General features: G+C 30.9%; 1 protein-coding gene across 3 annotated transcripts; it reads right to left on the bottom strand.

Annotated features, from left to right (window-relative positions):
• Positions 1-547: 547 nt before the first annotated feature.
• Positions 548-7,167, bottom strand: LOC107870228 (two-component response regulator ARR1). Of its 3 annotated transcripts, XM_016716683.2 has the most exons (7): positions 6,578-7,145; positions 4,059-4,211; positions 3,564-3,950; positions 2,852-2,928; positions 1,557-2,690; positions 1,033-1,103; positions 548-956 (listed from the first exon to the last, which is right to left on the bottom strand). In XM_016716683.2, exons 1-7 carry the CDS (start codon positions 6,741-6,743, stop codon positions 953-955), a joined length of 1,992 nt encoding a protein of 663 aa, XP_016572169.1. In that variant the 5' UTR covers positions 6,744-7,145; the 3' UTR covers positions 548-952. The 3 variants fall into 3 exon arrangements, with proteins under 3 accessions (XP_016572169.1, XP_016572168.1, XP_016572170.1); XM_016716682.2 differs by having other exon boundaries at positions 548-1,103; positions 6,578-7,167; XM_016716684.2 differs by lacking the exons at positions 548-956; positions 1,033-1,103 and adding an exon at positions 1,403-1,456.
• Between the last annotated feature and the right edge of the window lie 5,108 nt (positions 7,168-12,275).

Below are 12,275 nucleotides of genomic sequence, written 5' to 3'. Positions count from 1 at the left end.
AACCTCTCTACTGAGGTAGTGGTATGGACTGCGTACACTTTACCCTTCATAGACTCCACTTTGTGAAAATACACACACACTATCCTGAGCCGGGTCTATCGGAAGCAACCTCTCTACTGAGGTAGTGGTATAATTTGCGTACACTTTACCCTTCGTAGACTCCACTTTGTGGAAATTCATTGGTATGTTGTTGTAGTTGTGGACTCTTACTAGCACACTTAACACATTAATTAGAGTGTTGAGAAACACCACAACACATGGATAACAAAAGGCAGCTCGGTATACAAAGCATCCTGCATTAGCAGGTCCAGAAAAAGACCGCACCTCAAGGGCGTAAATACTCTAATGCAAGCGCTAGTGGCTACTACCACAGGTCGAACCTGTGACCTACTGATCACGCAGAGACGACTTTACTGTTGCTCCAAGACTCCCATTAAAATACAAATAAAAGCATAGTAAATAGATCAAAACACATTTTTAGTTTTATTAGCCTTTCAAATCAACTACTCATATAAAGAAGAAAGCATGAAAGTAAGCTAAATGAAACTAGTAAAAGAATCCCAGAGACTTGCACATTATGGCAATCCAAATTTAATCTGTACATCAAGATCCTCAACTTCTGAAAGTGAAGTAGAAGAAATTAAAACCAGGTTATTGCAGTTAGTAAACAACTCGAACGTTTAAAGAGAATCCCTATGCCAAACGCGATGCATCTCACAAACAAAACACCTCCACGAAAATTACTTCTACGATATGCAAATCGTCCTAAATTTTCACCTAGCTATATAGAAGTCAAAACTTTGCATGTACGCCTTTGCAATACCATGCAGAAGTATCATACACAAATTACCCTTCATACTTGATCGAAAGATGCAGCTAGACGAGAATCCAACATCAAGAACTGAACAACGAGCTGAAACTCCACCGGTTTTTTGTTCACAGAAGTCAATTTTCAGCTGTAAAGACAACTATGTACACTAATGACTCTGAATTATGTCCAAAAGTGTAAAGTACACAGTTTTCACGGCTTACACAGGAAGATTGTCCAGTGGTGGATATCCATCAAAGCCAAACTCAGTTTCAACTTCTCCGACGCTTTCTTGCTGTTGGAAATTCATAACATGCATATTAGCGATAAAAAAACTCTTTCTTGCTGTTGGAAATTCATAACATGCATATTAGCGATAAAAAAATGCTTTCTTGCTGTTGGAAATTCATAAACATGCATACTAGCGATAAAAATACGCTTTCTTGCTGTTGGAAATTCATAAACATGCATACTGACTATAAAAAAAACGCTTTCTTGCTGTTGGAAATTCATAACATGCACATTGACGATAAAGAAACGCTTTCTTGCTGTTGGAAATTCATAACATGCATATTGGCGATAAAAAAACGCTATCTTGCTGTTGGAAATTCATAATATGCATATCAGCAATAAAAAAACGCTTTCTTGCTGTTGGAAATTCATAAACATGCATATTAGCGATAAAAAATGGCATCAATAAGTTATGATTCTGAAGCAAACTACAGTACGGATAAGAATACGGAAGTACCTGCTTCAAAATGGCACTCATGAGATCATCTTGTCCAAATTGCTCCAGAAAAAGGTTACTTTGATAGCTCGTATCAGGAAGTTGTTCAGCTTTAACAGTAAGCAAATTTCCACCGGAAAATAAGTTAAGTTGCGGTCCGCCCATAGGCGAATTCCCATTTTGTCCATTCTTCTTCATTGACGAAATACCTTGTTGAACTAACATGGACGGTGAGACATCTAGAGTTCCTGGTATACCTGAATGATCAGAGGCGCCGAAGGCTGATCCGACATTTTGTATACCCCAATCCTGCGATTTTTGCTGATGCAGTTCTTCAAAAATATCGTAACCGACAGGGAATCCTCTGGATCCTTTAATATCAGAGTTAACCTCTTCCGGAAGCAATCTTTTAGATGTCAGAGTTGACATCCCGGAATTGCTACTCACAAGAGGAAAACTGTTTTGCAACTCCGTAGTTTGATTTAGCGAGAAATCTACCATTGAAGATGCTGGGGAGACTGGATTGTATACCGGACCTCGTACGTTGTCAACGATGCCATTTCGTGATAAGATTGCAGCAGGTATCCCGTTTGAGGACAAAGGTTGTGGCATGGACAACGGAGGCTGAGAAACTTGACCGTTACTGGATTCATTTAGCATTTGACCCCTAGACGGCTGTTTTTGTTGTTGTTGAGACATATGCATTAGTAGAGCATTATTTTGTTGCATTCTGGCGTTCCCTTGCATATTCATAGCCACAAAGGACTGCGACGACTGGTGCAGATCTGCTAGCTGCTTCGGTTCCATGGTTGTTGGAATTCCATGAAGCAAGTTAATTTGCTTATTGCTATTATTTAACTGTTGCTGTCCCTCAGGATATCTCAACTTGGGATTTTCAAAGCTGAAAAGGTTTCTTTGATCTACGAGAGGCATAGATATGGCAGATTTTGTCGCAGACCTACCTAATGCAGCCGCCTGGAAGGTAGCAAGACTTTGTGCGGGAAGTTGACCAGTGGCAGCTAAAGCTTGAAGCTCAAGCCCACTGAAAGAAGTCATTGTCCCGTATGCTGCTTCCGGATGTCCCATAAACGAGTCATTCAATCCATTCTGATGCTGTGATACACCGCTCAACCTCCTGAGGTACAGCCGATATTTCTGCAATACGTGATTACCACCAATAAGCACTTCACTAAGAAACTAAAGAAAAATTATCAACGATATGTTGCAAAACAAACATAAAGTCTTCCACTAATCAACTAAAATTGTGCATGAAATAGTATATTCTTGAAAACGAAAGAAGTACAATTGTTCAGTACCTGAAGGTGGCTGGCAACGTTTTCTCTTGTTAGTCCGGGAACATTCATCAGTTCAAGAATTTTCTTGGGAACAGCCTCTGAAATCATCGGGCAACAAGAAATAGACGAGTAAGCATCTAGAAAATAGGTAAATATTCTTTTTTCAATTCAGTAGAAACCATTTCTAAGGTTAAAAAACACCACTGACTACACTACCGGTTAGAATAAGAAGAATAAACATTGCAAATTTCAACGTAAACCTCACACGAAAATTTAAAGGAATATCAAATATTAAGGACACCGGAGAGAAGTGATATGGACTTTATTCTTGAGATACCAACTACCAACATCATCAAGTCAAACAGCTTCCATTTATTTTGTCAGCGATGGAAGAAGTAAACAGAAAATACAATGAAACTAGGCTTCAAATCCCAGTAGAAACGAGAAACGCTAGGTGATTCTTCCCGTTATAAATATAAATAAAGAAAAGTTAAACCACATTTTGGGTAAAGAGAAGTCACGGATTTCGAACTAATAGTACATCAATTTGGTTACATCATGAGGTTAGCTCAGGTGAGAAAAACTCTTTCTTTCAGGTCTAAAGATCATAAATAGGCATATATTCGCCTAGACCTGAAATAACCGAAGTTCCAAGCAATACGGAAGTTTGGAACCACAGACACATCGAAATATTAAGGTAAAGAAATAGCCAAGAGAAGTAAAAGGTCCATACTGTCGATTCCAAGTTGGTTGACAGCTTGTACAAACTGTTGATGAAGCTCCACCGACCAAACGACACGTGGCTTCTTTAATGTGGATGTATCATCCCTTTCTTCAGTTTCATCTTCCTCCTCCTTTCTTCTCTTTGAGCTTTTCCAGTTGCCTTCATTAGCTGAAGATGAATAATCAACGTCTTCTGGTGGTTTTTGATGTTGATCTCCATCTTCCACGATTGTCGATTGTTCGAAATCTTTGTCCTTCCACTCGTGCTTCTTTTTACGAATCACATGCTGCCAAATGTTCTTCAACGCCTCAATACGCACCGGTTTGATCAGATAATCACATGCACCATGAGTAACACCTTTCATAACGACATCCTTACTGTCATCCGCAGACATCACTAGAAAAACGACAAATTAGAAATCAGATACCATCAATTAGTACGGCTGTCATTAGTTCCAAAACTTGAAAACAATACAGCTTTAACTAAATGAAACGGGATACTCACTTATAACAGGCAGGTCCATTTCCAAACCAACATGCTCAAGAAGTTTGAAACCATCCATGTCCGGCATGTGGACATCACTAATAACAATGTCAAAACCATTTCTGTTCTCGCGGAGCATTGACAAGGCAATCTCCGCTCGATTGGACTTGGTGACTGGAAGTGTCACAAAATTGGAACGAATTACGAGGGGAACAATGAATAGTCAATAAGAACAAACAACAACAACAACAATAAGTTCTCAAGAGCCTACAAAATTCTATTTAAGACCAGTGTCATAAATGAAGGATTTCAATCGACCCTAAGCATTAATTGCGGAAGTTTAGGATTCCAAATCTTAAACATTGATCATACTCTCCATTCGTTTATCGTATTCTTCAATTCCAAAGAAACCAACTAAATTAAGTAAAAGAACACATCCACTATATTCTCCACTACTTTAAATTCAACATAAAACAGGAAAAACAACAACAAAGACGTGAACTTTAATAAACTAAGAAGCACCAAGAGAAGGTCAATAGGAGATCCAAAAAAGTACATCATCTTTCATCAAATTCTAAATTTCATGAAAATCAAATCCTATACATTAATCATATTGTCTCGAGCCGGGAGTCTATCGGAAACAACCTTTCTACTTCTTTAGAGGTAGAGGTATGGACTGCGTACATCTTACCCTCCCCAGACCTCACTATGTGGGAATACACTGGGTTTGTTGTTGTTTGTTGTTGTTGTTGTTATACATTAATTATACTCTCGATTGGTTTATCCTATTCTTGAAATCCAAAGGAACCAACCAAACTAAGACAAAAAACACATCCAATCATCTTCTCCACTAGTTCAAATTCAACATAAAAGTAAAAACAAGAACAAAGGCTTGAACTTAAATAAAATGAGCAGCAAGAGATGGTAATAGGAATCGATAAAGAAAGCTTCTTTCATCACGTATCCCAAACCTATCATTTCCAAATCTCATATCCAATCATACTCTCTATTGGTTTAACTAGTACTTGAAATCCAAAGAAACCAACCAAATTAAGTAAAAGAGACACATCCATTATGTTCTCGACAAGTTCAAATTCAACATAAAACAAGAAAAGAAGAACAAAACTTGAACTTCGATAACTAAGGAGCACCATGAGAAGGTTAATAGGAGATCCAAAATGAAATCTTCTTCCATCATGAATTCCCAACCCATCATTTCCAAATCTCATGAAAATCAAACCATATACATTAATCATACTCTCTATCGAAATCCAACGGAACCAACCAAATTAAGTAAAAAAGACACATCCACTCTCCTCTTTACAAGCTTAAATTCAACATAAAAACCAAAAACAACAAGAAAGACTTGATCTTTAATTCATTTCCAAATCTCATCAAATACAAACCAACTAAATTAAGGTTTTAAAAAACACATATCCACTATCCTCTCCACAAACTCAAATTCAACAAAAAGAGCAAAAACAACAACAAAGACTTGAACTTTAATAACTAAATTCCAACTTATCATATCCTTCAAATCCAAAAACATCATCCAAATTAAATAAAGAAACACATCCACTATCCTCTTCACAAGCTCAAAACTTAAAAACTAAAAACAATAACAAAACATGAACTTTAACAACTAAATGAACACCAAGAGAAGATAAATAGCAGATCTAAAAAGAAATCTTCTTTCATCGTGAATTCCAAACCTATCATATCCTTTAAATCCAAAAACACCAACCAAATTAAGTAAAAAAATACATCCACTATCCACTCCACAACTTATCCTTTCCAAATCTCATGAAAATCAAATCTTATGCATTAACCAAAGAAACCAACTAAATTAAGTAAAAAAACATATTCACTATCCTCGTCAAATTCAACACAAAAACCAAAAACAACTAAGATCCAAAAAGAAACCTTCCTTTATTTCCAAATCTCATGAAAATCAAATCTTATCCATTAATCATACTCTATTGGTGCTGTATCCTACTCTTCAAATCCAAAGGAACCAACCAAATTAAGTAAAACAAACACATCCAAAATCCACTCCACAACTTCTAATTCAACACAAAAATCAAAAACAACAATAAAAACTTGAACTAAAGAACACCAGAAGGTCCAATTCAACACAAAAAACAAAAACAACAAAGACTTTGAACTTTAACAACTAAGGAACATCAAAAGAAGGTCAATAGAAGATCCAAAAAGAAATCTTCTTTCATTTCCAAATCACATGAAAATCAAATCTTATCCATTAATCATCTACCTCTGTTAGTGATACATCCTACCCTTCAAATCCAAACCAATCAACCAAATTAAGTAACAAAAAACACATCCACCATCCACCCCACAAGCTCAAATTCAACATAAAAAAACAAAACCAACAAACAAGACTCAAACTTCAACAACAAATAAGCATCAAGAAAAGGTCAACTCTTTAACAAAACACAAAACTTCAAGTACAATTCTTGATTTACAAACACATAGTATACATATACATATAACATAACATCAAAAAAAACAAAACCCAATACCTTCATAATGACAATTCCTAAGCATCTTCTCCAAGATCCTTAAACAAGTAGGATCATCATCAACAACAAGTACTCTTAAACCTGCTGGAAACTCATTTTTTTCAACTCTATCACTATTATTACTATTAGATTTCCAAGAAACACTAGAACTAGCAACAAGATTCATACTTCCTTCAAATTCTTGAATTTTTTTTTTTACATGAAAAATATGTATTAAAAATGGAAAAAAGAAAATACCCACAAACACAAAAACAAACAAGAACAAAAGTATCTTAAAAGCTAGTAGTACTATATCTCAATTGGTACATCCATAAGGAATCATATTGGTACTATATTGTAAAAGAAAAAAAAATTGCTAATAGAGAGAGAGACAGGGAGAATTTTTTTTTTAAAACATATATTAATTTTTTTATTTTTTATTTTTTAGGAAGAGAAGAACAAAAAGAGGAAAAAGGGGAATGAAGATTACAATTTATATACTAGTAAACTTTTTGTGTATGCTAAGAAGAGATGAAGAACATGGGTGTTTGTGCTTCAGAGGTGTCAATTTTTTATTTTTTTTGTTTTATCTTGATTATATTTTATTACTCTTTCCGTTCATCTTTATTTTTAAGTTACTCCAATAATAAGCATCCTTAATAGCCATTTGGCTATAAAAGTTACTTTTTTGGTAGTTAGAGTTGGAGTTGAAGTTTGAGTTGTATTTGGTTATCTCTTTTTGAAATTTTTTTTTAGGCTTTTGAAAAATTCTTTTTAAATATGAATTTATTCCCCCAACTTTTAAAAATTATCAAAATTACTCAACTAATAATTTACCTGCTAATATACAACCGAATATTGAGAAAATAATTTATATGTCTTCAATTGATAAAATAATTAACAACAAACTAATTATTATGATTGTTATTTATCTAAAATTTGAATAAAAATATCAAAACACAAGCTAAATAAGTTTATCTAACCATAATCGATTGAATAGAGAAAATATATTTTGATAAATATGATTGATGGATATAAATATATTTTATATATTCTTAAATTTGTTGATGAAAATTCTTAATAACTTTCACTTGAATTAATTATTTTATTGAATTTGATATTTTAAAAAAAAATTACGGATGAATTATATTTGAATAGATTAGTGCTAATTTTTTGCTTTTTGTTTGTGGATGATATTGATTTTCCTTGAATATTATTGTATCGTAAATATGGATCGTTAAGTTATGTTTGATATACAACTTTATTGACCACTTTTTAATAATTTATTAAAATCATAATAGCCATTATATGACATATACAGAAAATTAGAATGACAAGAAAAAAAATACTAATTTCTCATTTTTCGCCATAGATTGTCATTTATTATTTTTTACTTCACGTTAGTAAATTTTGGTTAAAAGAAGAAAAAAAAATTAGAATATCTGTAACAATTAAAAATGATGTTGTACCATAGAAAACAAATAATAATTTTTTTCTTGGTGGTTGGTTGTAGTTATAAGACGGGTTTGTGTAAAAACTTAAAAATTGAGGTTATATGTAATAAGAATGAAAGTGAAAAATTGTGAAAACAACAAAAAATTATTTTCACTTTTTGGAATCCAACTCCAAAATAATTTTTTCGAATTTTCATGGATAAACACTACAATTTTCGAAAAAGTGAAAAAAAAATTCGAAAAAAAGGAAAAAAAAAATTATGGCCAAACGGGCTCTTAGTTTCTAATACATGAGTCGTGAGTTCGAGTTACGTGAGAGCAAAAAGAGTGAAAGCTCTTGGAAAAGTAAAAAAATAAAATAAATACTTATCCCGTATGATAAAATAAACGTTTAATAATACTTTTTTTGGTTTAAAAAATAAATAAATTATGAATCTATGTTTATTTTACTTTTATTATGAAACATTATTCGTCATTTAATATATATTTTTTTAATATTATTCAAATCTTTATATTAAAATAGGGATATAGTAAAATTATTTATATTATTTATTATTTTTTAAGTTAGGTATTTAATATAGTGCATAAGTAAAAATAAATAGAGAAAGTATCAATTTTAGATTTTAATTTTAATTTTTTTTTTTATAATAAATAGTTGTAGCCTTGTAGGGTCCCTCCATTGAGTGTGGATCCAGCTCATATATGAGCTTATAACCAACCCCACACCAGCTAAAATTATTTTTGTATTTTTTTTAAACTCATAATGGAGTAATATTTTTTTTATTATTATTACTTATTGTTTGTGGATTTTAGCAATAGACCATTATCTATAAATTTATTTATCTAGTTGTAACTTTAGGTCTATTAGATCATTACCACTGCACTTAATATATATATCAGTTATCTCGTGAAATTAGTAAAATGTAAATAAATTAATTAAAATATTATATTTATAATTATTTTTCTATTAAAAAAAAGTTTAACAGAGGCATATATAACTTTTACGTAAATTCAGTAGCTTTTATTTAAATTTTGTATTTACACCAAAAAAATTTACTAAATATGTATGAATATTCAAGATTGCACTTTGTTTGCAAATTCATTTTTTAATTCACCTAATTATACTCCTTATTCCTCTTGCATGTTTTTTCTTTATAGTTGTTAAGAGTAAGTTGAATTAATTAATTAGGTTTAAATTAGTGTTAAGAGTTTAATGCAATTCATTAATTATTTAGCAACATGCCTATAATAAGTCAAACTCATAGGTTGATCTAATTACGTAATTGTTTACATTATTAACCAAAAACAAAAAAGCAAATTAAATAACTTTATTATTTAATCAGAATCGAAAAAAAAATTGAATGTTGTGCCATGTTCTTCTTAAACTTGTTTATTATGTTAATACCTTCATAATCCATGCTATATAAGCAAAAAAAAAAATTAATAAAATAAAGGATAATAAGAGGACAATTAAGAAAATTAATTAAAACTGTGATCTACAATGATATTGAATTGATTTTTTTTTTATCCCAATAAAAATAGTTTATTAGCTTGTGTTTTTGAGTTAATTAGCTGTCTGATTTGACAAATCCATTTTGATTGTTCATCTGATTCTAATAGCAAAATCACAGCTAATTAATACCACATAAGCAGTTGTTAATTTATTATGTATTAGTTAGCAATATATTATATTATATATTTTTTCCTTATTATTTATCGATTCGATAATATAATAATCATTAAAAAAAAGTAATATAATAATCACAAATTTAACGTATCATTTTTACTGTCATATTTTTTGGGGAAAAAAGTGCGTAAAGTACTTATACTTTGGCGAAATTTGCAATTATACATCTTGAACTTTATGGAGAGGGGGTCCTATGACCTCCTAGACTATTTTTTACAGTATTTAACAGGCATATATTTGCCCCTTGGACCACTGCGTGTATTTCACGCACATTAAGTGCGTGTATTTCACGCGCTGACTATGTGATTCAAGTGGACAAATATATGCCAGTTAAATACGATAAAAAATAGTCCAGGGGTCATAGGACCCTCGCAAAGTTCAAGGTGTGAAACTGCAAATTTCGCCTACATATAAATATTTTTCACACATATTTTCCTTTTTTTTCATGTCTGCGGAGTATCTTTCGAAAATAATGTTATAAATATAACACAACATTAAATATATTATTATCATTATTATCGATGAATCACGAACTAATTATACTCTCTAAAATTTCATAATTAGAAAAGATTCTCTCAATAAATGTGCAGTAAGTTTTACATTGGGGTGAAATAAAATTCAAATTTAACTTTAATTACCATTGTGGTTATGATTAATATTTAAGAGATTAATTTGAACCTAATAATAAAAATACCATTAAGGATCATTTGTCTTTTTATTCTTTTTTTTTTTAATACCAAAATTATTTACAAACAGCATAAAAACAGAAAACCAACAAAGTATATTCTTAAACAACTTATTCTTTATTCCAATGACTATAAAGTATAAAGTAAAAACTTAACCATAAAAGAATTAATTCTCAATAAAATACCCAAAAAGGCATGTTTCACTATAGACTTCCATGTCAGCATTTGCTTTATCCGTTAATCCTTCCTCGTCCGTATTACTAAAAATAGATATCTATAGTACTTATGCGGCTTGAAAAATCGACAAATAATTTATCTATTTGTATTTATTTTATCCCTATTATTAATAGGTCGTTTGGTTGGAAAATTGTTTATTCCAGAATTAGCTATTCTAGAACCAGTTATCTACACTCAAAGTGGGATAAAACGACACTATACTCACCAGAATAACTAATTCGTGATGAATTATTATTTCATATATTTTTCCAACCAAACATGGGATAAATTCATCCTAAAATTAAGGAAAAGTAACATAAATATTTACACAAATCTCCATTTTTATAAAGTAATTACAAAAAAATCTCAACTAATTATCCATTGGATGTATCAGGAAACTAATTGTGTATTTTAATAGATTCAAAATCGAAAAAAATTTATCTGAAGCTAATTATGTATCTTTACAAAGAAAAAAATATATTTTCTTTGAATGTATCAGGAGCTAATTATGTATCTTAACAAATTTAAGATTAAAATTTTTAATAATTATGTAAAATATTAAAATTTTCTGTAATTAAGTTTCAGACTGTCGAGATTTATATTATTTGTCCAAAACTTAATTTCTGGATTAGTCATTTGTTATTTCTTACACCAAACGAGTTTTAAATACTATATTTATTATTTAATACATTTTTAAAGTATTAAATTTATTATATTTAAAAGATAATATAATAAAAATATTATTATTATTTATTATTTTTTAATATGTGCATCGAACTAATAATTAATAAGTAAAGATGGACGGAGGAAAGGAAGTAGTATGAGTTAAAACCATAATAATGAGGTGAAAAAGAAAGAGCTAAAGTTATCTTGGTTTCCCCAGCAAGAATGTTTTTTTTTTTCACTTTATTATATATTAAATTATTACTATATTTCATCTCATCTTTTAATAAAATTCACTTTAACAAATTAAATTAATTAATTAATTAGTGAAAGTCTTAAAAGTGTCTGCGGAAGGCTTAGCTTTTTATGAAGTTTAGATGCTTTTAAGGCCAACACAAAATATGTGTGGCAGTGATTGTGACCATGCTTTCAAGCCAAAATTGAATAATATATTGATATTTTTTATTTTTTTTACGTTCAAAATTTACTGTTTCGATGAATTTAAATTTATTGAAATTAATTCATTGAGGCATTACATCATTTTTTTTTTATCGAGAATCTCTGATTAAGAGTGAAGAATTTTCAACCGCATCTCATTGTTACGCCTCTTGATGGTGATATGTTGTTCATCTTTGTGTGGCGGATCGAGGACGTTAGTGTACCTTTGTAAAAAATATTATTGGATGTCGAAAATTATGAGACCTTATATGAATTTGCATCGAAAAGACCTACTAAAGATGATATTGAGTGTGTGAATAGAGTCTTTATGTTTGTGTTTGAAAAAAATTGAAAAGGTATATATAAGGTATTGATTTTTTTTGGAGAAAATCGTCTAAACGTGATTTAAAAAAAGTGATGATGTAACGTTTTTTCTATGTTACACATTCACACACAAGAAGAAGCTAGCTTTTCGCCTTTCGTAGTCGTAAATGTTGGTCATGCATGTGATATGGTGAATTTCGACAACCAAATCATTTTTTTTGCATAAAATAAAATTTTTCATCGTTACATAG

This window comes from Capsicum annuum, chromosome 5 (genome assembly GCF_002878395.1).
Source record: "Capsicum annuum cultivar UCD-10X-F1 chromosome 5, UCD10Xv1.1, whole genome shotgun sequence".
Classification (NCBI taxonomy): Eukaryota; Viridiplantae; Streptophyta; class Magnoliopsida; order Solanales; family Solanaceae; genus Capsicum; species Capsicum annuum.
This window is presented reverse-complemented; position numbering and strand designations above follow the sequence as displayed.